The sequence below is a fragment of the Styela clava genome, chromosome 10, assembly GCF_964204865.1.
Source record: "Styela clava chromosome 10, kaStyClav1.hap1.2, whole genome shotgun sequence".
NCBI lineage: Eukaryota > Metazoa > Chordata > Ascidiacea > Stolidobranchia > Styelidae > Styela > Styela clava.
Window position 1 is genome coordinate 2,809,299 of NC_135259.1, and position 27,012 is coordinate 2,836,310.

At 34.6% G+C, this 27,012-nt stretch overlaps 4 protein-coding genes and 1 long non-coding RNA gene across 6 annotated transcripts; 2 read left to right on the forward strand and 3 right to left on the reverse strand.

The window, feature by feature from the left end:
* Window positions 1-4,481: 4,481 nt before the first annotated feature.
* LOC144428011 (uncharacterized) lies at window positions 4,482-5,917 on the reverse strand. Its single transcript, XM_078116645.1, has 4 exons — window positions 5,739-5,917; window positions 5,567-5,629; window positions 5,395-5,490; window positions 4,482-4,954 (listed from the first exon to the last, which is right to left on the reverse strand). Exons 2-4 carry the CDS (start codon window positions 5,610-5,612, stop codon window positions 4,770-4,772), a joined length of 327 nt encoding a protein of 108 aa, XP_077972771.1. The 5' UTR covers window positions 5,613-5,629; window positions 5,739-5,917; the 3' UTR covers window positions 4,482-4,769.
* LOC144428218 (uncharacterized) lies at window positions 5,912-8,031 on the reverse strand. Its single transcript, XR_013478211.1, has 2 exons — window positions 7,910-8,031; window positions 5,912-6,049 (listed from the first exon to the last, which is right to left on the reverse strand). It is a non-coding gene; the product is annotated as an uncharacterized LOC144428218 (long non-coding RNA).
* Window positions 8,032-9,355: 1,324 nt separating this feature from the next.
* Window positions 9,356-17,007, forward strand: LOC144428155 (protein HGV2-like). 2 transcript variants are annotated; one of them, XM_078116975.1, is made up of 15 exons: window positions 9,358-9,845; window positions 11,233-11,346; window positions 11,571-11,689; window positions 11,818-11,880; window positions 12,774-12,902; window positions 13,387-13,437; window positions 13,514-13,557; window positions 13,779-13,909; window positions 14,188-14,317; window positions 14,694-14,829; window positions 15,150-15,268; window positions 15,579-15,713; window positions 15,831-15,920; window positions 16,312-16,485; window positions 16,630-17,007. In XM_078116975.1, exons 1-15 carry the CDS (start codon window positions 9,784-9,786, stop codon window positions 16,714-16,716), a joined length of 1,584 nt encoding a protein of 527 aa, XP_077973101.1. In that variant the 5' UTR covers window positions 9,358-9,783; the 3' UTR covers window positions 16,717-17,007. The 2 variants fall into 2 exon arrangements, with proteins under 2 accessions (XP_077973102.1, XP_077973101.1); XM_078116976.1 differs by lacking the exon at window positions 12,774-12,902 and having other exon boundaries at window positions 9,356-9,845.
* Window positions 17,008-19,610: 2,603 nt separating this feature from the next.
* On the forward strand, window positions 19,611-22,592 carry LOC144428284 (uncharacterized). Its single transcript, XM_078117290.1, has 4 exons — window positions 19,611-19,760; window positions 20,278-20,389; window positions 20,712-20,813; window positions 21,947-22,592. The coding sequence occupies exons 1-4, from the start codon at window positions 19,628-19,630 to the stop codon at window positions 22,092-22,094; spliced, it is 495 nt and encodes a 164-aa protein (XP_077973416.1). The 5' UTR covers window positions 19,611-19,627; the 3' UTR covers window positions 22,095-22,592.
* Window positions 22,593-24,487: 1,895 nt separating this feature from the next.
* Window positions 24,488-24,991, reverse strand: LOC144428219 (glycine cleavage system H protein-like). Its single transcript, XM_078117139.1, has one exon. It carries the CDS (start codon window positions 24,989-24,991, stop codon window positions 24,488-24,490), a length of 504 nt encoding a protein of 167 aa, XP_077973265.1.
* Between the last annotated feature and the right edge of the window lie 2,021 nt (window positions 24,992-27,012).

Sequence of the window (27,012 nt, forward strand, 5' to 3'; positions counted from 1 at the left end):
GCACCCTTGGTTTTAAGCAAAGGCTACTACTACATTCTGATATGTGTAGAGCAGGGTGGTCCAAGTTTGTTGACCTAGCGGGCCACAATATTATTCTCGGATTGTTATATAAATTATATAATAGTGCCAATATTATAAACAGTGCAATACAAACATCGATCATTATTTGTCATTTAGCTAATACATTTAAAAACCACCCTTAAAACCCACTAAAACGTGCAAAGATCTTACCATATCCACATTTGGTGTAAGTTTTCAAGCTCTTCAGAAACAGAAATAACAAAAAAAGTGTCTTAAGGAGTAAATGTACTTTTTCATTATCACCGACAAAACTCACATACGTAGTAAACAAGCATTGTGGTACTTTCCCTCCCATATCCAGTCAAAAATCTGTTTGAATTGGTTAGCATTCTTTTTAAACTCATGTTTACAAAATAACTTACAGATAACTGCAGATCGATTGATTGGAGAATTTTACCAAATTTGAGATACAAGGTAATTACTAATTTTCTGACATATGGGCAGCATTTTCTGCAAATATATTTTAGGCTGTTTGTAAAAATCCATCCGACAGAAATTATACTATTCGGCCATTAATATTTAGTTATCAGGCAAAGCCAACCTAGGCTAATGGATTCTTCATCCGAATTTTAGTTTTCTATGAAGCCTATTTTGTTAGAATATATTCCCAACCAAAATATATATGCAAAGTTAATTAACGATTTAGACTAGCCAAGCAAGCACATTATTCAACTTTAACTCTGGTTATTTTCATGACAAAACAATACCAACCAAATGCGATTTTTTGTTTAGTTTCGCACAAATGCGACGCGGGCCTGGGTTTGGACCACCCTGGTGTAGACCGTTTCTCACGTTGGTTGTATCGTATTGAAATGAAGAATATAGTTCGTTTCCGGTCTCAGCGATACTTGCCCCGATATCAGTTGAAGATATTGCTCATCTGACTTTAATCAAATTCGGACGAAAAAAATCTGTGTAGGCAAGAAACTGTGGGTGCACCAAATACCTTGCTGAGATAGGAACACGGTAACGTTTTCACTGCATCACGGAAGCACACGTCACAAGTAGCCTATAGCCTCCATTAGCAGAATAGCAGACCTACTACAGATTTATTAGGGAGATGAGAATGGAAAGGAAGTCCTATATTATATAGTCTTCACATGATACCAGCTACATTTGTCTGTTTTTTAGATTTAATGAAAAGCAAGGATTTTGAACAAACCATGGTCGTTAATTATTATAGTAACTAGTCAAGAATCTCCTATCTTTTTTTTTCATTGACATTGATTTCATGGAAATAAATTTCAAGGAAAGCATATCGTCATATATTATATATGTATAACATATTAACGTAACATAACTTCACTCTTTTGAATATGACATTGCCCTGGTTAATTGCATACCTGTTTTCGCTTTCTCTTACACTTTGGATAAGATTAACAAAAATGCCAAATATTAGAAGAACACGTTGCAGTTTACAGCGATATATGAAACAAACGAGCACACATCAATATACAATTGATTAACATGTTATTCGTAGGTTCAAAATAACATTCCTTTTTGTTCACAGTAAATGGCGGATTCTCAGTGATAATATATTCATTAAATTGTGTCCAAAAATCTTGGTTGGACAATCAAAAAATAAATGAAATAGGTCTTCAATTGCAGTTTCACAAAATCCATAAAGATTTGAATTCACCAGGTTAAATCCATATAAAATATTTTTAGCACAATGGCTTTCAGAAAAAATTTAGTTTGAAAAGATCTCAATCTAGTTTCATTTGTTGAATATTAGTTATTTGAAAATATGCAGCCAATTAAAGTCATTAGGTAAATTTGGATTTTCTTCACAAAACCTTTGTTGTTTTTTACCGGATAAAAACTCATCAAAATCAAACATGTCTATATTCTGTAAACAATTAAAATCATTAAAATTCTCAATACAACCCATCCAACTTTTTGGTATGCAGACAATTAATTTACAATAGTCCCTATACTCATTTACATTGTACTCTATACCGTACTGTTCTATCAGTTAAAATTAAAAAAAAATACAGAATTTTTGTTCACCAAATGATGTAATTCCCAGACTCCGTTTTCTTTCCAATTTTTATAAAAAAAAAATGGCATTCTTGCATATTGTAATTTTTTGTTGTACCATAACGGTTCAATATAGAGATGTATATTGGCATTAGATGGTAATTCCACATATATGTACCAGGTACAAAGTGTACCCTTAATAGTTAAAAAATGAAGATTTTTTATGAAGCGAGAGTTATGTCACAAATTTCACATCAGCAAACTATGTAATTCTATATCTCTCTTTCGATTTATCAATGAGGTGATACAACCATTTCCGTTTTTCAGAAATGATGGTAGTTTTTAACGCCTACCATATCAGTTCCGTCTTTCATTTTGGGACCAATCAGTGTTTTACGTTTAACTATTTCCCGATTTGAGTTCCACAGGAGACGAAATATTAATAAATTCAGTGATTTTACAAATTTTTGGGTATAGTAGGCTAACTGGTAAAAATGTACATTGATGAGTAAAAAGAGATAGAATTAATGATTTGATTACACACACTTTTCCTAGGATTGTTAATATTCCCATACACCAAATTTGGATAATGTTTTGTATTTGCTGCAACTTAGACGGTAAGTCAAGTTCATATAGCCTAGTTGGTTTAAATTAGTCGTAGTTGTAATTTCCAACAATTTTAATTCATAATTCCAGTTGAAATTGTTGAGAATAATTTGTACAATTATATCATTCTTAAGTTCCAATATTCATTACTTGTTATTTTCCAGCATTTGTTTTGCACCCTGGTATATTGTCAAACACTTCAGCCGTTCGAAATAAAGTTTTCTATGCTTTTAGATCAACCATCAGTAAATACTACGGTATCATCTGCAGCTAGAGCTATTTCAATTACGTTTTCTGTTATTTTAAATCCAGTGATATCTTCGTTGTTACGAACCATATTTGCTAAATGCCTATTACTATCAGGAATGAATACGATTCGATTAGGTCGCCTTGTTTAAGTCCTCTTTGTAAAATTATTGACACAGAGAAGAAAATGTTGTTTGTTTTGGTTATAAAGAATTTTTATCCACGAAATGAAGTTGTCTTGAAATCCGAATGTTTTTAGGTTCTGGAACAGGGAACACCATTCGAAACTATCAAATGCTCTATGAATATCTAATCCAAATATTGTGTCAGGTAGTTATTTCATTGTATGTTGTATGGTGAATTATATCACAGAGTAGTCGTATGTTTTCTCCCATTTGTCTGTTTTGAATAAATCGATAAATAAATTTTAATATTTGTGAATTATATTGTTCAATTACAATTTGAATTTGTGTCGCGAGAACTTAGCATTTGTGTATTCTTATGCTGGTACTCGACAAAATATTTCTGGCCCGTGAAATTTTTGATGATAGGCAATGGTTCAGCTGCCATGTGTTAAGTGATGACGATGAGCCACACCACCACCGCGCCGGTAATTAAGAAATTTATGGGTTCTGTTTTTTGAGGTAACCCAGTGAATGCGCTTTTACTATTATTTCATGACTCATCTTGTCATCCAATTGGCACACTTTCTTATATATATATCGACCTGTAGTTGAAAGTAAAAGATGACTGGAAATTGCGATGAGATTGGAAAAATGAAAATTACTTTTATATTATGCCCTTTTTGTTTGAATGCTGTAAAACATTTAGATATTTACTCAAGGTGATCGAACTATGAGTATCCAGTATCTATAAACTACGTAAAACAAAAAAAGACAACTGAAAACGTTGAGTTATTTCAATATTTATGATTTTGTAGCCTATAAACGGCCTAACGGGCGTATATTGAAATATGATGTTGCTGTATCTTTGGATGAAAAATCGTTATCCCTATCAATTCGATGCCTCATCTATTCAGTCGACTTAATAAGGTTGACACTATAGGCTCTGCCGTTGGTATCTGCACCATTATGTGGTGTTATATTAAAGACAGTCGGGGATGGGGTGATACAAAAATAACAGAGATGTAACGTCAAAAACAATCGGATTCGCGTCGTACGATTTCAATTCGACCAAAAAAAATTCATGATTTTAATGAGCATATTCTGCATGGTCATAAATCATTTATATAATACTCGCCTAACCTAAAAAACCTGCCAACATTCACCCATTTATCACACTTGTTAAAAGGGAGACTGAGTGATGTTGCACAATGTATGTGTTAGCAGATCTCTATCCGGTATACCATATTCAAATTCCCAGAAAACTCCACCCAAAATTCTTAGCGAGACTGAAAACGAATATTTTCCTGTTGACCTATAGAGATTAATGTAAACAACATGCTGGTCAACAAATTTATCCCATTCCTCGCTATTATTCCGATGAGACAGATCAGTAATTAAAGTTAATTAGAGGCATTAGATAATTATCGTTTATTTTATCGAATTGCTACGTATAAATCAAATAATACATTTAATTAATTATAGTATCGTTGACGTGTGATGTTTTGTTGGCAGATAGCAATGCAGTCTTTTAGTAAGACTAGACTAATCTTATATCACTAGAATCGAAATATTTTCAGGAATCACGTCAAGTCGACTGTTCAAGTGGAAAAAGCATGTTTATATCAACGGACTGCAAAATGATACATGATCCTTCCGTTTATAAAATTAGTATCCGCATATGCATAATATATACTTCTGTCAAGTATCCAAAACTGAAATGTCCATATTGGATCAAGTAGATTCACTGATCACTATTGCTCCTGGCTGACCTTGCATTGGCGGATATTGATTGATACATTCATTCTTCAACGTCATGGTAGGAGAAATGAAACCATTGTCAACCAAAACTTCAGAAATTTTTTGAAGTTGAAATACGTTGATCCGAGGTGTTTTGGCTTTCACGAATGCATTCCAATCTGACGCAAGAGTATATAAAATCATGTTTAATCAGCAAATTATATCCAATATTGATATCGTTTCAATCATATATATCTTCGAAACGAAAACTTAAAACCGATGTAGATAAAATATTAAATGAAGCCTAACAATATAACCATGATCATCCTCCTATAAATGCCCTTTACAGCTTAAAAAGCGGATTCTAGAGAAGATTTTTTCAAAAGAATTAAATCAAAAGAAGGTGAAATGATGGAGGACGACAAAATTGTGGGGCGAAATGTCGGGTCTCATAAGGTATGAAAGGTTTTAAAATATACGTGGAAGAACAAACGTTTTCATGCGGTATCTCATGAAACGCAGCTTTATTATAAAACGTGTAGACTACAACGGAAGAGGCCATTCAAATGGGTATCCACACTCATATCCATCGCTACTCCTAATACAAATCGTTACATACCTCGCCCATAGAAGAATACAGCAATGAAATAGCTTTCGTAGTCGGTAAGGAATGTTATATCTGCATCCAAATGTCGGCGTACAAGTGGGTCGATATCTGTTATTTAATAAAGTAAAAGCAGCATGGTTTTAACAAATTATGAATTTAATAGGTTGTTCTGTGTCATGTCTACCTTCTGTTTCCGCATATATCTTTTTTGTAGCGAATCTATGGAACATATCTGTATATGTCTTCCCTGCAAATAAAAAAAGGGTCGATTGTCGAAGTATAATTAGAAACTCAATATTTTTTGAAACAAAGATAAAATTTTTCACTCTTCCAATGATGGTGCTCTACATACTTACGGTCAGATTCTGTAGTATGATATTTTCCAGATGGTTCACGAGCATATTGAACATTGTAAAGTCTACTTTGTCTGAAAATTTATAAATTCATTTGTCGGAGAAGATGAGAAAATCAAGCACATAAATATAAAAAAGAAATACAGGTACTAAATATAATGATGAATAAAAACACTTTACCCTTCTGCATAAGTTTCAACCGTGGCAGTAACAAGATTTTCAAAACAGGTGAAATTGACAAACTTGCAACATCCTATTGGTATCTCCGCCTGTGGAACATCGATAATGTCATACAATGGCAGCATTTGCTGAATCTGAAGCAAACATATATGAATATTTGATAAAAATATTTACCTTTGAATACAAATTCAGATACAGTATATCACGACTCAAAAATTTTCCAATAACACTGGACATCTTTAATAGTTGTAGTTGTGAATGGTCCATTTAATCTCAGGGTTTTCATTTTACGCGCGAAATTCTATTTGTGTGGTGTGTTACGTGTGTATGATTGAATCTTCGGTATACCAAGGCGCTTTGAACAAAAGTTATGTTCTTCGCAGGATATGTTCCGAATAACCTCTCCGGCGTTGGTGACTAAGGATCTAAGTATGATTACTTTAAAGTATTCGATTCTTACCCGAATTCTAAATTTTCGATTCCGATTCTCGATTCCGAATTTCGATTCCTCAACATATATATTTCCGAGAAAACATACACATCTAAGCTATACCATATGAAATCAAACAAGAGAGCGATGTTCGAATATATGGACGGACAAGAAGGCCAAAACTAAGTATAGTATGGGTATTCAATCTGTCACAGGAGACTAAATCGCGAAATATATATACCGTATATATATAGTGAAATTTGCGACGTCGTAGCAACTCAACATAGCAGTTTATACATACCGGTATATGTGAAGAAATTTCCACAAAACGTTACGCATTGTTTGCAATCCAAGTTTTAACCTCGAGAATCGATTCCAATGCATAAAATTGATTCTAGTCGATTCCGCAAAGAATTGATTCTGTAATCGAATCCGGATTCGATTCCGCCACCCCTATTGATGACAGACAGCGTACCCTGGGGGAGAGGGTGTTGGGGGTCGGACCCTCGCCACTTTTTAAAATTATAATAGAGAATTTTCTGTATTATCCACGGTAAATTTTCGTAGCTTGAAATGATTTTATATTCTCAATATTCTCGAAAACCAACGTTTTACAACCTCCAACCGGACTCGCTAGATGTTACGGTCTGATTTGAATCCTAGAATCACCCCTAGAATTTTTTGAGGGGGCGTGAAGCTAATTAACAAAAAAAATTTTCGTTAGATTTGATCTTGCCCGCCCTATTTTGAATATTTACATTTCTTAATTTATCAGCCAAAAACAATTATTCACGTTCCGTCCGCGCATTGTCAACGTATTTTTAGAATTAAACATACTTCCGGATTAACTATCTGTTATTTGTATCTTATTGTGAGCTGGTTATTTTTGAGGTGGGGCAAGAGACTTGCTAAATTATAGAAATGCGTCGCGGCTTAAAAAGTTTGAGATCCACTGGATTAGATAATTCGTTTGTATTTATGCCTCAAAAATTCAACATTCAAGTTTTTTTGATTAAGGTAAAATTATTTTAGAGGCTTGAATTTATGAAAATAACGCCGCGGGATGATCACTTTTCGACGCACAGCGCACACTGTTTCTTTTGTGGTCTTTCGTGATTCACAAGCTTTTGTTTCATCAATTTTCAAATTCTAGTCGTTAAGGTGTCTCAGAATGTTTTAACACAAAGTTGGCAGCCCTACTCCCACCCTACACACATGGCTAAGATATCGATTTTCTGGTTCGTACCACGCACGAAGAAAGTCTTACTGAGAACGATGAACTCAAAAAAACGTGCAGCTCGGGTAGCCATTTCCAAACATTGCAAACTGGTCCGTGTTAGTGTGAAGACGAAAATCAAGAACTGAATACGCAACATATATGGCGGTTATGGTCATCATATGGACTGGCCTACCGCCGTCCACACACGGTAGCACTTTTGTGCAAAATGTCCAACTTTACTAAAACTTGTTTACACTCAATTTTCTCCATTTTTATATAGGTAATTAAGAAATTTATGGGTTGGCATATAAGAATATATATGTACTAACAGGCATACGTACGTACCTTAACCCAGTCTATTTCTTGCGTAGATAGTGCTGAAGAAGCTTGTGTAATTATATTTACCGAATATAATAAACACATTATTGCAAGAAGTCCTAATACCGCCATAGCCTTCGTAGGGAAGAAATGTAGGCTACTATATAACAGTGAATTAATGCTAATAAGTAAAGTAATGAAATCAAAGGCAGCGTAAATCTGAATAATAATAACAACAAACATTTACTATACAATTATGCCCGAAATTGAGTATAATAAATCCAACCTTCATTAAAATTTTAAAATTGGTCAGATAGGTAGATTTATATATATATATATATAGTTCGATAGTTAAAACTTATTTCCGGTATCATAGAAAATGTGAAAAGTACTTATTTTAAGAGATAGCGCTTGCTTACTAAGCATTCGATTTTGAAGCATATTTCCTTGTAATCATACTTCAGTAAAACTGCCGAGAGTTGCTTGACTTCACGAGTTGTAAGATTCCAAATCTGCTTGCATGCTTAGCGCGGTTTCAGAGTATATATCATAATATTGTTTATGTTATGTAAATCTATCGCATTATATGCAGGTTTTCTTAAGCAACGCGTAAGAAAACGCTCTGCCCGAGAAGACGAATTGTAACAGAACATTTTATCAAAATCAATACAGTAATGCTGCTGCTGTTCTATTGTTGTTTCTAAAACAAAGTATAAATCAGTATCACAATAACATTTTATAGTTAGGCATCTTTCGGTATGTTGAAACGAAAGCTAGAAAGCCATATAAATTGAACCGGATAAGTACTTTTCAAACTTAAAAACAATATTTTTTTAGAATAAACTATTCTATTACTGTGCTATAGAATATAATTTTTCGTAACATATTATGATACTAAACTGTTTTGAATACTACGGTATATTGAAATAAAAGTAAAAAGAATTTTTTAACTCCGACTACAAGTAACATCAATTTTTCATTAGCAGCTAAAACACCAAACTCGAATGACGCAATTGAGCCCAACATTTACAAGTATTCAAAATCCTTTTGCATTAGCATTGCGCACAAATATTTGCGGATAGCAATTTGGGGAAATCTGTGGTAAACTACTGCTTTTTGCCAATGGCGAGGGTATAAAATATGACATTGCAAACAGTGTCGACAGTTAATATTAGTCGTATTTATTTTCTGTCCCATCTTTTTCCAGTCTATCGTAACAAGGGCCATATTAGGACGATGCGAGGCTCGCCTTATGGCCTGGGTTACTCAGGAGCACACTGAAATGTACCACTAGATGTGATTATATCTGTTCGAAAGAATCAATTTACAGTCACATAGACGAAAAATCTAAAGTAGAGCTAAGATCACTTCCATGGGAAATCGTACACTGTTCTTCAAGCGGAACGGCGGAACGCAACCTACGCACAACATGCTACGTTTCGCGCCGATTTTACGCACAACAACAAAACATTGCTGAGTGAAGAAATCATTGGACAAGCGTTTCGTTGATCACTCGAAACTTTGGTCATTTTGTTGGAAACGTGGCGCTGTAGGGTTGATTTTTTGTTGACACATGGTTTATTTTCGAGGACTTGTTTGGTCCTATTTCTCTTGCGGCATCGTCTGGTTGCAGGTATAACCCCACGGTCAGGAATTGCGGAACTCGAGGTTTTGATATTCTGATATTGGCCAACTGACAGATTGATCAAATTCAAAGGGCTGACTTGCTGAAGAGACACCTCCTTATTCTGCATATCCACCGCCAAAATCGGTGAAATTTTAAAAAATAAAGCTCAGAAGTGGACTACTAAGTCCAATATTAGAGTATTCTTCAATATTAATTTTAAACTACAGAACTATCTTATTCACGGGACAGCCTGAGATCACAAAATCAAGACACCATGGTTCAAGACCCAAAATCAGATGATGCTCCATCAACTGGACAGGGACAAGAGATAGAGGCGTGAGTTGGCTTGTAGACTAGGCCTTTTTCATTCAGTATTTTTTTCTGATCATCTTAATTCTGAAATAAATAAATTTCTGATCTTCGAATACCGTCTGACCGTACTCAAATCTGCAATTAATAAATTACGGTAACCAAATAAAGCTTGACTTGGTAAATTAAAAAAATGGCTCAATTCGGCAGTTGCAGAATTAGTCTATGTTACCAAATGCAAAAAATGTGAATATTTTTAGATTTCAGTATTTGGATGTGATAGACTATTCAAATATTAACTTTTAACTTGGCGCGGCGGTGTGGCTCAACGGGCTAAGCGTTAGGAATACTCTCGCCACCGCACCTCTAATTACTCTGCGTGGGTTCGCAGGTTCGAATCCCATGCAGGGATGGTTATGTGCGAGAGGATTGCTGGACTCCTCGCCGTCGTTCAGTCGTTGGGTGGTTCACGTAACCGCTGGTCGGTTACGGCTTCCTCCACCACCAAGTCCATGCTTCCGAAAACAAACAATACAGTAAAACTAATCCCATACCCGACTTGGAATGGTAACCGGACGAGAGGCCGTGGTTCGCCATATGGATAAGCCGTCTTATCGGCTTTCCTCTCCCCCCGGGATAAATATGTAAATCCTATCCTATCCTAATATTTAATTTTTCTCATATATGGTACTGTCTGATTGTAGGTTATATAACAGTAAAATCCTTCTCCCTATCTCCTTGTTTCTGTAAATGAAGAAATTAAAATATCGTTGCTAACTTACAGAGTTAGTCAGAAGACTGGAATAGCAGTTGCTAAAAGTGTCATGTCGGAATAATAGTTTTTTTTCATGTTTCTATATTTGTAAAAAGTTATCTGTACTTCGCTTGATTCAGTAATATGAGAAATCTAGCTATAATATAATCTCATCTAGAACTTTTAATTTCTGCCTGCAGACATATTTAAATATCATAAAAAGCATTCCTTCACAAGCCACATGTTCAATCACTGTAACTATAGTTTTGTTGATTGATATTTCTTTCAAACAAATTCATTCCTTCAGGATGAGGTAATTGCAACCCAGAATTCAAGTGTATGACCTTTAGTGTTGTGTATGTATTTCTTGGCGATACAATTGTTTCAAAAATTCATATTAATTTTCGACAGTTCGAAAAGTTATATCTGTATTTCATACCACATATGCTATTACTAGTGGTTGAATTTATTAAGCCAGTGTTTAATTTGTTGAATGCTTGCAATATATTAGTACAGATCTGCAGACTAGAACATTGGTTGAGTCTTAGTTAGATAGCCTACATTCGATTTAAGTGCGCTATCGATACTTTGTATTTCTATCTATTGTCTTAAATTCTCCTATTTTACCACATTTTTATTAATTAAAATTTTCTATTTCAGACCTGTAGATGTTGATAAAGAAATCAAAGACAACATGGGGGCAGGCAAAAAGCATCTCTTATGTAGTGATTATCCTGAAGCTGTTGCTTGTTTTCAGGATGCATGTACCTTACTGTGAGTTAAATTAGGTATTTCCCCAGTTCCCCTATTCCTATTGGTATTTTTTCTGAAAATTTGTGCAATACAATTTCGCTTTGTTTGCCATTGCCATTGTGAAATTACTTACATATCATTCGATATTAGTTGGTGCTTTGTTCAGAGCGATAAGTGTAATATAAAAGAATAAATTGTAATGATCCGTCACATGTTTTTTTCCAGTTATAATTGTGTATTTACAGGTCAAACAAGCATGGGCAAATGGCTCAAGAATGCAGTGATGCATATTATTACTATGGAGTTTCTTTACTAGAATTGGCAAGATTGGAGAATGGTGTTCTTGGAAATGCGCTCAAAGGAGGTAAGCTCAAGGTTTTTCAAAGATTGTTCAATTCAATAGTAACCTAACTATCTGTACGAATAATAAAGCTAACAGAATTTAGTCTCTTTTACTTCTGTCTACTAAACTTATATTCATTTTTTCATTAGTGCCAGAGGACGAGGATGAATCTGACAAAGATGAAGAACAATTTGAAAAAGCAGATCTTCCAGGTATAAATCAGTGTTCCAGTGTTTTTTTCCATCCTCTAGCTTTTATAATTTGTATTGTTACTCCTCTGCCATAGCAACCTCCTAGGTACTGAAAAGAAAAAGTTTTGTTGCGTAATACTGATAACTAATAATGCTAAATATTGGAGGATTTGTTAAGTAACAGATGACAATTACCATCACATACTCTCACTCTCGCATTGTCATATAAGAATCACATGTATGTACCTTACTATGCCATTCAACATTGACGTCCTTTTATCTATCCCTTACAGCTTGTGACCAATATGAAGCGACACAATGCGTGTTATTTTCAAATGTTATTTCCACATATTCCACCATTTTGCTTGAATCAGTTGGTGTTTTATATCCCAGACATTGCATTATATAACACAAATGCAGTGTAATATTTCCCATTCCTATCAATTACCTGCTGCCAGTTTATTTGTACTTTTTAATTTTTGGTACCAGTCCACAAGTGTAGAAATGTTGAGAGCTATTGGTATAATCCAGTTTTACTCTGGATTTTATCTTGGAAAAGATGTTTTCGCAGAGTAGTCATGAAAACTATTGTCTTGTTTCATGTTCAATATGAATTGTGCAGGATGAATCTGTTATCCATGCATATGTTTTAGGAAGTTGAATATCGTGAATTTGTACTTTGTTTCAACTAACAACTTAATCTGAACCAGAACTCCTGGCTCATTGAAAAGACTAGATTTCTCTTCTAGTTCTCGTTCAAAGGAATTTCCCCATAGGAGTTCTAGTGGAAAGTATCAGGTCTCTATAATTTACAATCCGAAATATTAGCACTGTCATGATCTCGAATGCCACTACGCCCACTAGTCAGTTAAAGTAAAGTGTGGATATTGGCTAACTTAAACATTGCTCTCAAGAGGGGGAGCGTGAAAAATTGAGAGAGGAAGTTGAGGCTGCCATGGCAACAGAGGATGAAGATGCAGCAGAGGAGGAAACTGAGGGGAAAGAGGGTGAAAAACAAGAAAAAGAATCATCTACTGAAAAAGGTCCTTGCACCCTTCCTAATGAGTGTTTTGTCACTTTTTTGTTGGACTTGCACATTATTCAGTGATATTTGTTTGAATTCTTTGTTCTATCACTTTTATTGTGAGCACTCCAACATAGCAATGTTTTGTAAATTTATAAACACCATATTTTAACCAGGTCCCCTTTTGTGTGTGGTAATAATCAAAATTGAATAGATAAAAAATATAATAAATCTGCCATCTTTTTTTTAATCGTATGTGATGGGTTTCAAGCTTTTATAGGTAATTCTTGCCCTTATAGATGATATATTTCAATGCTATTCATATATTGCTTCAATTGTTGTGACCAAGGAAGGGATGCGAGGACCTTGGAAGTCTATAATTATTTTTAACTCTGCCACTGTACAGAAATATTGGAAATTCCAGATTCTACCATCGAATTAGTTTTATGGAATCTATAGTATTGATTATTCATACACAAAATCGATACTCTTTCTTAATTCAGAAAAAGGCGATGAAGAAACAAAGCCTAAAGATGAAAGTAAAACAACAGAAGGTATTTAATTGTATATTATGCCATCAATTAGAGTTCACTTTTTCATTACTTCAAGTACTCTGTTTTGATATTTTAGAACCCAAACAAAAGGAAGAAAAAGGAGAGGAATGTGCAAAACCAGTAAGTATTCGATTCGGCTAATAGTCATTTAGTTATATTGAGATAAATAAGGGAGTCAGCTACATACCTTTCTCTGTTCCTCGCTTTTGTTATGCTCTAACAAGATTGTCATAATTATCCTGTGGTATTGGAAAATCTAGCTCAATTCCTTTGAGGTGCATGAACTAGTTATGACTCGGGGAAATTTTTAGTAGATGGTTAATTGATTCTATCTTTTCCAGGAAACCTCCGAACCTCCGTCGAGTAAATCTGAACCTGCCAAGGAGGATGAGGCTGAAGAAGATCCAGATGATATATCTAATATGCAACTAGCTTGGGAAATGTTGGAACTTGCAAAAGTTTTATATAAAAAGTAAGTTGAAGCTTTGTTATTTATAACATTTAAAGCAGAATGCTTTTGAACCATTCAAAACAACTGATGTCTCCTGATTCCGGACTGACAAAAATTTCACTCTGCTATCATCTTCTCAAAAATCAAAAATTTCTAGTCTCAATTTCGGCATCGGAGAGTTTGGAAAATAAGACAAGCTTTTATTCTATCAACAGTAAAAACATAAAGCTCCACTGATTGTGGTTAACGATTTCAATAAATTACTGTCTAAAAATTTACATTATAATGTTGCAATGCAGAAGAGAAAAAAGTAAACCAAACAGTCTCATGATTGCTCAGTGTCATCTGAAACTTGGTGAATTAGGACTCGAAGTGGAGAATTATCCACAAGCCATTGGAGATTTTCTGGAATGTCTTGTCGCTCAAAAGGTATGATATATATATTTCGCGTTATCTTATTTCTAGTAATTGTAACAAAGTATTCACTTCACATATTAAGATTCATTATCATATATTGTCTTCATACAATACAGGAAATTATTTTTTTGCCCTTCAGAGAAATATATCATATTCAACATTGCATCATCTAGTTTTCACCATGATCAGAAGGCATATATTGGTATCCTAACATGTCGGATACATTACCATTTGAAGCCTAGTGAAAAAAATTTGTGTGTTGTAGCATTTGATAACGTCTTTGATAATGACATAGTGTGTATCCCAATTAACGTAACACTGAATTTGTAGGTATACGTCTAATAACTGTGTCAATTATCTTGTTTCAGTTTTATGATTTTGTTTTCAGGAACACTTGCCAGAGACAGATCGTAAGCTGGCAGAGACTCATTATAATTTGGGTCTTGCATACAGCTTTGAGAAACGATATGACAATGCTCTCGAACATTATCAAAATGCTTTGAACGTATTGGAATCTAGAGTTGGTAGGTATTTGCGGTTTCTAGTTTATTGAGAAATGCTGGTATTATTTGCATAATTAAAATTTCTCTCTCCAAATGTCTTTATTCATGAATGCTCTTTGCTCTTCAATCACTTGATCAGTAAATTGATTCCTTCTAGTGCATCTCTTACTTGTTCCAAGTGATTTCATTGCATTTCTCACTAATTTTCGAAATCTAGTGGTAATAATTAATATTTAGTCTCTATCAACTGAATTTTCGGAGTGCATTAAGATTTGTATCGAACTGTTTTCAAAATGAATATAATTTCTTTTGGCACACCCCACTTTGTATTTATATTTCAGAACTTCTTGAAGAATTGATTGAAAATCAGGAAGGTGAGAAGGAAAAGGAATCGGAGACAATTGCTGAATGCAAAGAAATTGGTGAAATAAAGGAATTGATTCCTGATATTAATTCGAAGGTAGGAATTTAGAAAGTAAACTGGTAGGTGGTTCTTTGTATATTGGAAAGCTGTTTATATGGATTTTGTAGTAAGTAAGCGTATGATCTTGTTGATAATAGTCTGGCACCAGTCCTTAAGATGTATTAGCATATGTGGATGTGGAAGTTATAACAGCATGTATCATTGTAGTTTCTCATGCTTCATTTCAAGGGAATGTGTGGTTTTTAGATTATATATTGCAAATTCTTTGATATGGATAGTGATCCATTATCATTTTTTATAATAGCATTAATTCTAGTTTCTAGTACTGGTACACATCCATTTTCAGATCGAAGATGTCTTACTCGTAAAAAAACAAAATGAAGGTAGATTGGAAGGATCTCCTTTTCGTCAATCTGCTGGTGAAACAAGTACTGGTTTTGATGCCGGCACTTCAGGATCACAGGATAAACCCTGCTCATCTGTAAGTATTGGGTAGCAAATTTTATAAATATTCAATTAGTGCATAAATGTTGAATCTAAAACAATGGCGTGAGGTTTTAGAAGCAGGTGGATTTAGCGATACTTATACTTATTTCAGATTCCTGTTCGTAAAGTTGCTCCAATGTCCTCTGCTGCTTTTACAAGCAAAGATTCATCAAGTGACATCTCACATCTTGTTCGTCGAAAGGTATATATATATTGAACACATATTTAAATCTAAATTAAAAAATTTCCCTCGGAAACTTTTTTGCATGTGTGTGTGGAAAACATGTTTTTTTTAATAAGTGTTAATACGTAAGAATTAAGACGGTATGAATTCTTTCATATTTTTTTTTTTTGAAATAGAACAGAATTCTGAGATTTGGGAAACTTTTGACAGACGCCTCCATTCTATTTATTACAAGGAAATTTTCTCAAAACAAGGTCACGCATACTTGCTCCCAATTATAATGAAATGTTCACTGAGCGGAGTTATGATGACCACTACAGTGCCAACGGACTAAAACCATAGTCTGGGACTAAAGCCATAGTGTAGAATTTCGCATTTAGTATATATTAACTTGTCAATTTATTATCAGCGACCTTCCCCTGATGAAGAAGAAAATTGTGCAGAATCGGAAGGTGATTCTAAAAAAGCCAAACAAGAAGCAAACGGTGATGGTGACAAAAAGAATGGTACTGCTGTTGCAAGTAATGGACATTCTGCGGAGAAAAATGGACATTCAAACGGACATTCCAAGACCCCAGAAAAAGTGAATGCATATAAATTGTTTGATCTTAATCCTAATTGTTAGCAAGGATTTACTAACCATGTTCTGCTATGAATATTGTTCGCCCATGATTGATTTTTCCTGCTAAAATTTATTTCAGAATTCTTTAAAATTACCTTTTTTTAGGCTGCTGAGCAATGTGAAGATGCAGCCGCAGCTTTAAAGAAGAAGATGGCCGCTGCTGGAGACGCTCCTGTTGCCATGGAAACTTGAAGGGATGGCCACGTCACTACATTGAAAGGTTAATACCCTGTCACACTGCCAGTCTTTCTGTTACAGTTCTACAGAAAAGTTACAAGTTTTGTTAAGAGATGCTTCAGACTACATACTTAACTTGATTATCTATTATGACTCTTTTCTCTTCGCATTGGAAGATACTGTTATCGTTTCTGTGCTCATGTATACTCTGCCTTTTTTTGCAATGTGCTATTTTTCATTGTTTATCTTGTTATTTCACCACACGAGGTCCTACGCCCAATGGATTAAACTTAACTTTTGCAGTTACTATGCTCTTATGGTAAATGCACACCACCACTACGTTCCAGGCACATTGGTAGTAACGAGGAATGGTAGTAGCACAGAAATTTTGTCTTTGATTATATTATGGATTTCGAATTACGAATGAAATGCGGCCGAGGCGGGTATTCCCGCAGCAAAATTGCTTGAGGCTCGCTTATGGCTTCGTAATAGTTCAGTACTACTTACTACATTTACAACTTTGGGGGTGTACTTGGATATGTGCCGGATGCGTTCTAGTGTAGAAGAGGGTGGGAAGCAGAATACGCTGGGATTACTCCAATGCAGCTTCCTAGATTCTTTCGGAGTACAGTTTCCGCTGGTGGTTTCTGCGGTTACACACGTATACCTGGTTATTACAGCTAAAGGGCAGGAATGGTTATATGCATGGCCATAAGAGTGGCTATATTTAGACGGAAGACTGCGCTCAACCAAATTGGTTATAAAACCAGAAATATGGATGATTTATTGCACGGATCAACGCACCGTGAATAATATTTAAGTAAAGCGCAAATATGCAAAATTTATATAGCAAAGACAACTTGAAGGACAATGCAGTTACTGGGTAAGTCTGAATCTCTTCTTTTAGGAATTCGACGTCGGAGTTTGGTTCAAATATTTCTAATAATTCATTTTTTCAACTGATCCGTCGATTGAAACGCAAGATTTCCAGTTTAGTTTGAGAATATTTGGGAAAGAACTTTTGCTATTCAAAAATTGCTAAATCCTAATATATATTCAGCATTAAAATGGAGATTTGCGGTTATCAGTGATAATTACGAGATAGGTCAATAAATATGTTGAAAGCAATCTGAAGGGCCTAATTAGCGTCCTGTAGTCTAGCGCAGAGTTCCCAAACTGTGCCGCGGCACACTAGTGTGTATATATATAAGGCGTTATACGTTTTCAACCCCAACGCAACAATGCAAGTTTGCTCAATGCAGAGTCGCTAGACTTTAACTAGAAAATTTTTTTTAAACTGTCAGCTGTTAAGAAATCGAAGAGACTCTTTGATATTACTTATTCACATTTCATGTTTTTACATGAAATATTTCGAGTTCTTAATTTTACCACAAATTTCGCCATACGAATTCTGTCAGTGTATCAGTACAACATAATTATGCAATATAATACAATATATATATATATATAGTACAACACAATATTTTTTACATTTTCATATATTATTGACGCTGACAGAAATTAAAAGCTAAAAACGATAAAGAGAGAAAGAGAGAGATAATGATTTATTTTCCGAATATATCAAAAAATGTAAAATTACAATAAATGGAAAAGAATAATTATAGAATATAATCGAGAGGGGGCGGGCAAGACTGCAAGGTCAACTATGTCGACCGACCCCTAAGACTTGTTACAATTGACCCGCGAAATCTTGTTTTAATCTTATTACTGTCGAAACGCCTAATATTAACAGATAGGGGATTCAATAAAACTGATTTTGAATAATTGTACCGCGACTTTGTGTGCCGCAAGCTGAAAAAGTTTGAGGGCCTCCGGTCTAGCGAGTCTTCCGTCTCTGTTAAAGGTTGTTACATCACACTTGTCAACAACTCTTAAAATGATGGATGACTATGTAAATCTCGTACTTGAGTCGTCAAAAGATAGATATGATCATCCGCTCGGAAATCTTTCTTTGTGCCAGCATTGGTACGATGAACGTATGAACAAAAAGTTCAGAGCTTTTGTTGACAGAGCAAACATAACACCCTGAAGTATTCAACTTAGGCGCTGATCTCCGCTTCGAATGAACAAATAGCCTACTCTTTCCATTGCATGCCTGCTCTTTTGGTTGATTATTAACCTGGATCATAGGCGGAATTGAATACGCACGGCATTGTCGCGTTTACATGTACGACAGCTGCCCCTAGAATTGTTATTTCTAGAAATATAGGTTGAAGTTGTATTTGAAGTATGTTTAGAAATGTGGTGCGATTATTAGAAGTAAAGGCAGTAACCGTAAGATAAGAATTAAGAATAATTGAACTTTGGTACAACATAGTCCCGCAAATAGTTGTACTGGACCAGAACGACAGTTAGGCTACTATATGAACAAAATAGGCGTTTTATTGCCTAGTCCTGTCTGCTGCGCCTCTGTAATAATATGCAGTAATCTATCCAGATGTTCGACACGGGTCGACTAATGAAATGGTTTCAATACATTTGAACCCGTGTACATTTGAACCACGTACATCTCAACACGCGACAATTGCACCTGCATACTATTGCACCTATGGAATTTTTTTGTTTGTTTTACGGATATTTGAACCCATACTAACCCTAACCCATGGGTTTTAGCACCCGCATATAGATTGAATCCGCGGATAAACACATGGGTTCAAATGTACACGGTTCAAATGTACCTGGGTTCAAATGTACGTGGGTTCAAATGTACGGTCACCTAATAAAATATCTAGCGCCTAAATGCAAGATCTGTAACTTGATCAGGTACAATTGTTACTGTCGCCTCCCTCCATTGAAAGCAAGGAAAAAGTAACTTATTTCAGCGTGCATACAATATCTAAAGTTCTAAACTATACATGAACATTGTAACTTTAAATGTAACTGGAATAATTGTAAATATATATATATGTATATACATTTAATATACTGCAGCAAGTATAAATTTGGAAATAGAATGTTCAACATGATGACGCCGAGAAATTTTTTATTATGTACATTTGCTGTTTTGTTATGCATGGTAAACGGCGGATACTGTCAAGGTAACTAACTACCAATATCCAATATTCCTGATAGAAACTAGACAACAAATTCACAATTCTATGACTGGAAACCTTTTCATTGCAAACTATATATATATCAGAAATTTAAATTTTGCTCTAGAATAGCGTAATTTCATTATTATATTTGTATCCATCGTCAGAAAAACACGTTATATATGTATGTGTACGTCCCATCAGACAAAACTAACTCTTTTTAGTTTGACAAAGAATCTGATAGATTTTGTCTAAGAGCCAGGTGAAATAAATCTGGGTAGTCCTGTTGAGGCATTTGCGATTTCGACAAGCGCAAATGCGCTATTTGAAACTCGACCCCTAACTTTTGATATTTCTCTAACTATTATCTTAAGTTTTAACTCTTCCAGAAACATATCATGAAATCCAATATATACAAGCAATATGCTATCCATTATACGTTTCGTTGAATGACATTTAACATCGTAACACAGAAATGTACATAGATCTTTTTCTTATTAGCCGCTATTTGGTTTTGTTGCAGATAACGCAGATGATCTACCGAACTGGTTGGTTGGAGTAATCTCCGTTTGTGTGTTCCTCGTGCTTGCATTCGCATTCATGGCCATAAATTATTATTACTGTGATAAGCTATTGTAAGTTGAAGATTTAAATAAATGTTTGTCATTTTAGAATAGTGCGGTAATAGAACTCGAAATCGCAGTAATAACGATATTCCAGAATAAGTTCAGATATAAAACTGTCAATATTAAAACAATATAAATTTGGCCCTAGTGAGAAAAATTTTAAATTGTTCTACACGCCTTGAGTTTTTACTTATATTGAATTTAAATTTTGTAGTCTTTTTCTAATTTTTGAATGATGTTGATTGTCCTCTAATTGCCATCCAGATAAAGTTGTTTTCAATTTTGTTAGGTATTTATTAAATATTGTGATGTTTCTTATAATTTTATTCAGTCTAGAAGATGATGATGAATTCGACGAAGAAGATGAAGAACTTGGATATGAAAATCACGTTCACGAAATAGAAGATGATATGCCGAAAACAAAAATTGAAGGGTAAATAAAACTAATGAATCCAATTGGTTATAAAGGAGTTATATAGCCTCTAGCTTGTATATATACAAGTATGCGTTCTGGATTTCAGACCTTTCTGGTCAGATACTAAATGGCCCAAAATGAGCACAGATGTTATCGAGAGTAATTTTCGAAACACTCATGATACTTGTTGTCATATCACATTCTTCTGAAAGTGTCCTTTTCATACCAACTTACTCAAAGCAAGGTCCCGAACCTTGCTCGAGTAAAATTGGAACGAATACGATAATAACCAATAGAGTTACAAGCACTACTGGCATGGTGTGCATTTATATCATCACCAAATATGACATCAAATAGCGGTTGAAATGAGACTTGGATCTATTCAAAATAACATCATCATCGGAAAAGGCTGAAGAAGTAAATATTATATTTTGACAGTTCCTGAAACAAAAGTTTTTGTGGTCTTTGTAAAGAAACGCGGCGTTCATTGAAGTTATCATTGCATGCATACCGCGAATTACCTTTTGTAATGGTAGGTTCGAGCAAACAAAAATTTGTTGAATCGAAGAAGGTTTCATTCTAAATTTTTATTTGGCATTGGTTTTAACATGCTAGATGCCGAATAAAATCCAAGTGTTTTCGCTAGGTTCAGAAATACCCGCTGCTATTATATCGTAAGCGAAACTAAAAAGTAAACATTAGCTCTTTGATATTTATTCAGAAGTGTGTCAATAGGTTGCAATTTTACGATACGAATTTAAAAATCGGAAAGCAATTGCTGATAATCATACCTGAGCAAATCAAAGTTATTTTGATATATATATGTTCTCTCGAGTTGCCTCTTACGGATGAATTAGTTTTCCAATCATATTTCATAAATGTGAATACGATAATATCTGGTTAGGACGTTAAATCCTCAAGCTATACACTCAAAAATTATATTTTCCAAAATACTTTTTGTCTGATATGCTGAAGAAAATCTAATTTTCAATTATTTTAATCACTAATACCGTCGTAAGTGTATTGGAACGCTTGAAAATTGAAAAATATCAACACTGGTCATATCATGTTTAGCGTTGCTTGTAGTTTAAATCTTAACTTTTGAATCTATTTCCTCGATAAATATATATTTTCTTGTCTCATTACACAAGAAATTCAACGTCTCGACAATCATCAGACGAAGAAGAAGAGCATGAATACGCTCAAGTTAAGAACGCGGCAGTTCCGAATGTCTACGAGGCTCCCGTGAAAAAGGAAGAATTACCTCCCCTAGATGACGTCATGACGACTGCGTTGTAAATTGATCGACTCAACTTCTATCGTTAGCGGCAATTTGGCTATATTCACCAAATATTACAACGATAAACATTTCACAATCCGAAAGAAATAATTTTTTGAAGCATTTCATATCTTTTCACTGGCCCTCGTTTTTGTTAATACTTCAATAGTAAATAACAAACAATTGTGTTGAATGAATATTAAAGTATTTTTTTTACAATTAAAATTGTAATTCTTGTTTCTCTTATCGATATATCTTGTTTTAACTTAACGATAAACGTAAGTAGGCCTACCTGGATATGTACACTATATACTGATGTGCCTTCTGCGAAGCAACTGCAAAATTATTCATTTCATCTAATTTAGTATGACAAGCATGCTATAAATTTGATCATTTTATCACTTCTAATTTATTATTTTAACTGCTGTCTTTTATTCCGAATCCTCAACGGAACAACCTATGTAAATCGCATTTGCAAGAAGGAAAATATATAATTCTTTCATTGTAAATGTTTAAAGGCTGACAATTATAAATTTACGTTTAATAAAGTAGTTCAAGATGACTATAATAATCTTCTGAATATTGCTTAATGGTCAATCAAGAAAGATTCCAATCAGTAATAAAGCATTGACAGTATAGAACAGACATGGGCCAAATCCGGCCCGTACGATAATTCAATCTGGCTAGCCTGATGCTGACACAACCAAACTGAAACCAAATTTTGATGTTTTAGCTCAAAATAACTCAAGGAATTTGTTGAGATTGCTGTTAAATTTAGTTTTGGCACGAGACTTATTGTTTTCCACTGTTACATTTGTAACAACTCTTTACGTCACACTCACATGGCCCGCCAGTCTAGGTAGGCAAAATTGTGAGCCACTGGTTCCAAAACCGTGCCCACCTCTATTATAGCAGTCTACTTTTCTAGTTAGTATGAACCTTTTTTAGACGTCATTTCCCATCTGTTTACATCGACTGAAATATTTGATACTTCGCAACGTAATAAGTTAGTCATATTTTCGTTCTTGGTCTTGCTCCAATTCTGGTTCGACAATTTTCATATTTGAAAATAAAGCTTTTATCAAATAGACTGTCCCCATTGCCACCACAACACGCAATGTCATTTGTTTTCGAATGGAAAACTTATCTTCGAAAAAATATTTCCTGTAAGAGATCCCAATTTGTTATCTCTCCGAAACGAGTACTTCTAATCTGTACTTAACTGGAGATCAAGGAGTTTATTCCGGAGCCACACACACCAGAGTATAATACTGGCTTACCATATTTTTGTGACCTCAAAGCGGGACGCCTCCGAAGACCATAGCTGTCATTTTTTCCACTTTAAATTTATTGATTTTACATTGGGGACCTACATTTAAAATCATCCAGACTGTCTTCATTGATCATATTGTCATCGAGAGTTCATGCGCTGTCTGTTTAAATATCGGTTTCAGTTCGAAAAATGGAAAGGAATTTACGTTAACGTTAAGCATCCTTTTGGTGTAGGGCTGGGCATTTTCGAATACCTTGTGATTTCAGAATCGATTCGAATAATTTTTTCGAATCGAATCGAATCTCGAATACTTGAAAATATATAATTGTAAGCGACTTTATTATAGTAATTGGTCCTCTCAACAAATGAATTACTGAAGACATAGAATGATTCACTCAGATAGATTACTGAGCGTTCATACAGAATAACAAACACGTTTTATCAATAACTCACTACAGAAAATAGTCAAATGTTAGAATTCCGTTGAAAAAATATGACTCAAATGAAAAAAAAATTGGGGAATTCACCTCGACCATTAGCGGAAAGATAAAAACAAGATGGCGGCGATTCGAAATTCAGCTCTGGACCGATTCGAATAATTTACTATTCGATTCGATTCGAATATTCGATTCGAAATGCCCAGCCCTATTTTGGTGCACGGGGCTTACACGCAGTACTGTAATACAGTATTTCATCCTCTCGATTATATTCAACCAATCAGTAAAAAAAACAACGTCTTTTAACGAGTTTATTCGGGTCTCGATCCAATTTGTCTATAAAGACAAAGAGAGAATCAATAAAAAATAATAAATTTACGGAAGGTAAATTTGTCTTTCCAGGAGTTTCAATTTTTTAGGAATACCATGTGCTATTATAACATATTTATATATATTATTCTTGACTAAAAGTTTACTCGAATCATGAACGACCCGACCTAATTTTATCGTCAAATTTCACATATATAGTAAGTAAGGGATACAAGAAGAGCTAGGATTATTCTACTTTTTTGCCGCTCACCTACATTCAGATATTCTGTGAAAAGACGCAATTACACATTTGTATCGTAGAAGCGTAAGTCGAATTATAAAAACATAATATCAGGTTCTATTCACAGCCATTTCGTTTGATAGTATTACAAAATTATAGTTCTTCTGTGTATTTGATGTAGTTGTCTTCATCCATCAATTGGTCTAATTCCCGGACGTCACTTAATTTTATTTTAGCGATCCAACCCTCACTCATTGGTGATTGATTAACCAATGAGGGGTTTGTATTCAATAATTCATTGACTTTAACAATATCTCCAGATACCGGAGAGAAAATATCACTAGCCGCTTTCACGCTCTCTAATGTGCCAATTGTATCATTTTGGCCAACGGTGCCAACTTCAGGTAGCTCACAGTAAACAATTTCGCCGAGGTGGTTCTGAACGTAGTCCGTCACACCAAGAGTTCCCGCGACAGACACATCATTGACAGACACCCATATGTGATCTTCAGTGAAATAACGCGTTCGATTAATAAACGACGAAAAAATAGTTCGTTTTGCGCTCAATATAATGGGTGTTTTCAAAGAGGTGAAGCATTTCTTGTTACTGATAAGTTTGGCAATTCTAAAACATCTCAGTCTCGTAATAGAGTTCATTGTTGAGAGGTTCCAGAATCAACAGCTATTTTTTGGTGTACTTGGTTCAATTTTTAGAAACTATCTACCAATGGCTAAAAAATAAAGCTAATATCATGGATAAAAGCAACTTTAGGTCTATAGAGCGAAAGAAATTTGTACGATTTGCAAAACAATAGGACACCCTGGTTTTACTATATATTTCTCATCTACGTACTGACCAGAATATTTCGAATCTGCATTTAAATAGGTTCTATAATTTAAACTTTAGTACACGTAAATTTTATATCACATCACTTGCCCGTACAGCTTATATATATTAAGCAACTAGATAGAAGCGTCATCATCATTGTCATAACGGTGACAATGAACCGTTCATTTTTTCGCAACCGTGTAATCATACTCATTGCTCGGCATTTAGTATCGCGTTAGAACATTTCACCGTGTCTTCTGTTATCCTATTTGTTATTACATTTTGCACTGTCATATTACAAAGCCCAACTTCACACTATTACTTGTTGCCCCCCTCTTGAAGTTTTGCTGTACATTAATATATACTTGAACATGAACACGGGTGGTTATTGATGAATACGCATCAAGGTTTCTCCTAAAATAATTTATACGAACATAAAATCAAATACAGTATAAATGTGATTAAAAACAGTGGCCTCGAAATTTAGGCCGTGTCGGCCTGAAATGTCAATCATTACGTTCGGGTCGGGTCAAGCTTCTCCATCGCTGATTTTTTTTCAAATAAATATATGTTTATAAAAAATACATACTAAAACTATGTGTAGATACTAAACTAAGAAATACTTGTTTTAAGATAAATAATTTGGATAAAACAATGCAATGAAAATTCAAAGAACTCCGAAATAAAATATGAAGTTAAAAATACGAGTTTGCTTTGGGCCTGCAGATCCAGTTAATTAGTCTGGCTCGGGCTGGGTCGTGTTTAATACCCACGGGCCTGGGTCAGGCCGGGCTGAAATTTTTGGGCCCGATCTTACCTCTACTTAATGTTCGGTAGGAATAATTACTTATGCATGAACACCTACTTGAATATGCATGAGTTATTATTTTCCGTCTCGATTCCAGTTTCCGTTTCACACATTGACGAGTCAAAACAATGATTTAATACAAGACATGATTTAGAATATAAGACTGTAATCGATAAACAATGTATCATAACGTTACTCACCGCCAAACTGTCATAAGATCGGCGGTTCTTTTAACCTGCTTTTCATTCCAAACAGTGCAGCCCGCACCTAAAAAAGTAGATTGAAATTTTCCAATACCGATTTCATGCTGAGCGGCAACCTCAAAAGGTGTGAGATTTATTTCTAAAGGCTATACTCTTAGGTGTTTATATTTTTCAGCAATCATCATTTCATAAAATCAATCAATCATCATACAATGTTTAGAAGTAAATACCATGACGAAATGTATGGATAAATAAACTTTTATTGAGCTTCATTATTAACCATAATTTAATACGTGCACTAGTACTTTAAATTCCTAACGAGTATTCAGATATATTGGATACCGCAATGATGGCGAACTCATTAATAAACGAGTCAAAAATTGTATTGTTATTGTGTACAATAAGACTGAGTCCTTGATATTTGATGAATGTGTGCATCAATGAGCAACCTTGTGTTGCATCATTTCTGCAATTGTAATAATTTGGTTGATATTGATTAGTTTTGAGCTGTTGGCTATGGCTTCACTTATATTATGATTGGGGCGATTTCTGATACTCAATTTTATGAAATTCTTGTGCGAAGACACGAATTTAAACGAAAAACGTTATGAAGCTACTGGGAGTATTTCCGTCCGGAAGAGTATGGAAGGATTCTTACTGTGGGAGAATCACAATTTTAAATCGGCTTTCATTCGCATTAAAGTTACAACAATCTTGTTTCATTGTTATTTTAGATTACCGTGATTCTCAATTCAAGGATTTTTGTTTTCCATGCGGCATTGCATTTAGTTCACATAGGTCGTAGACCCCCAGAACATTCAGCGAGATTGAACTAATC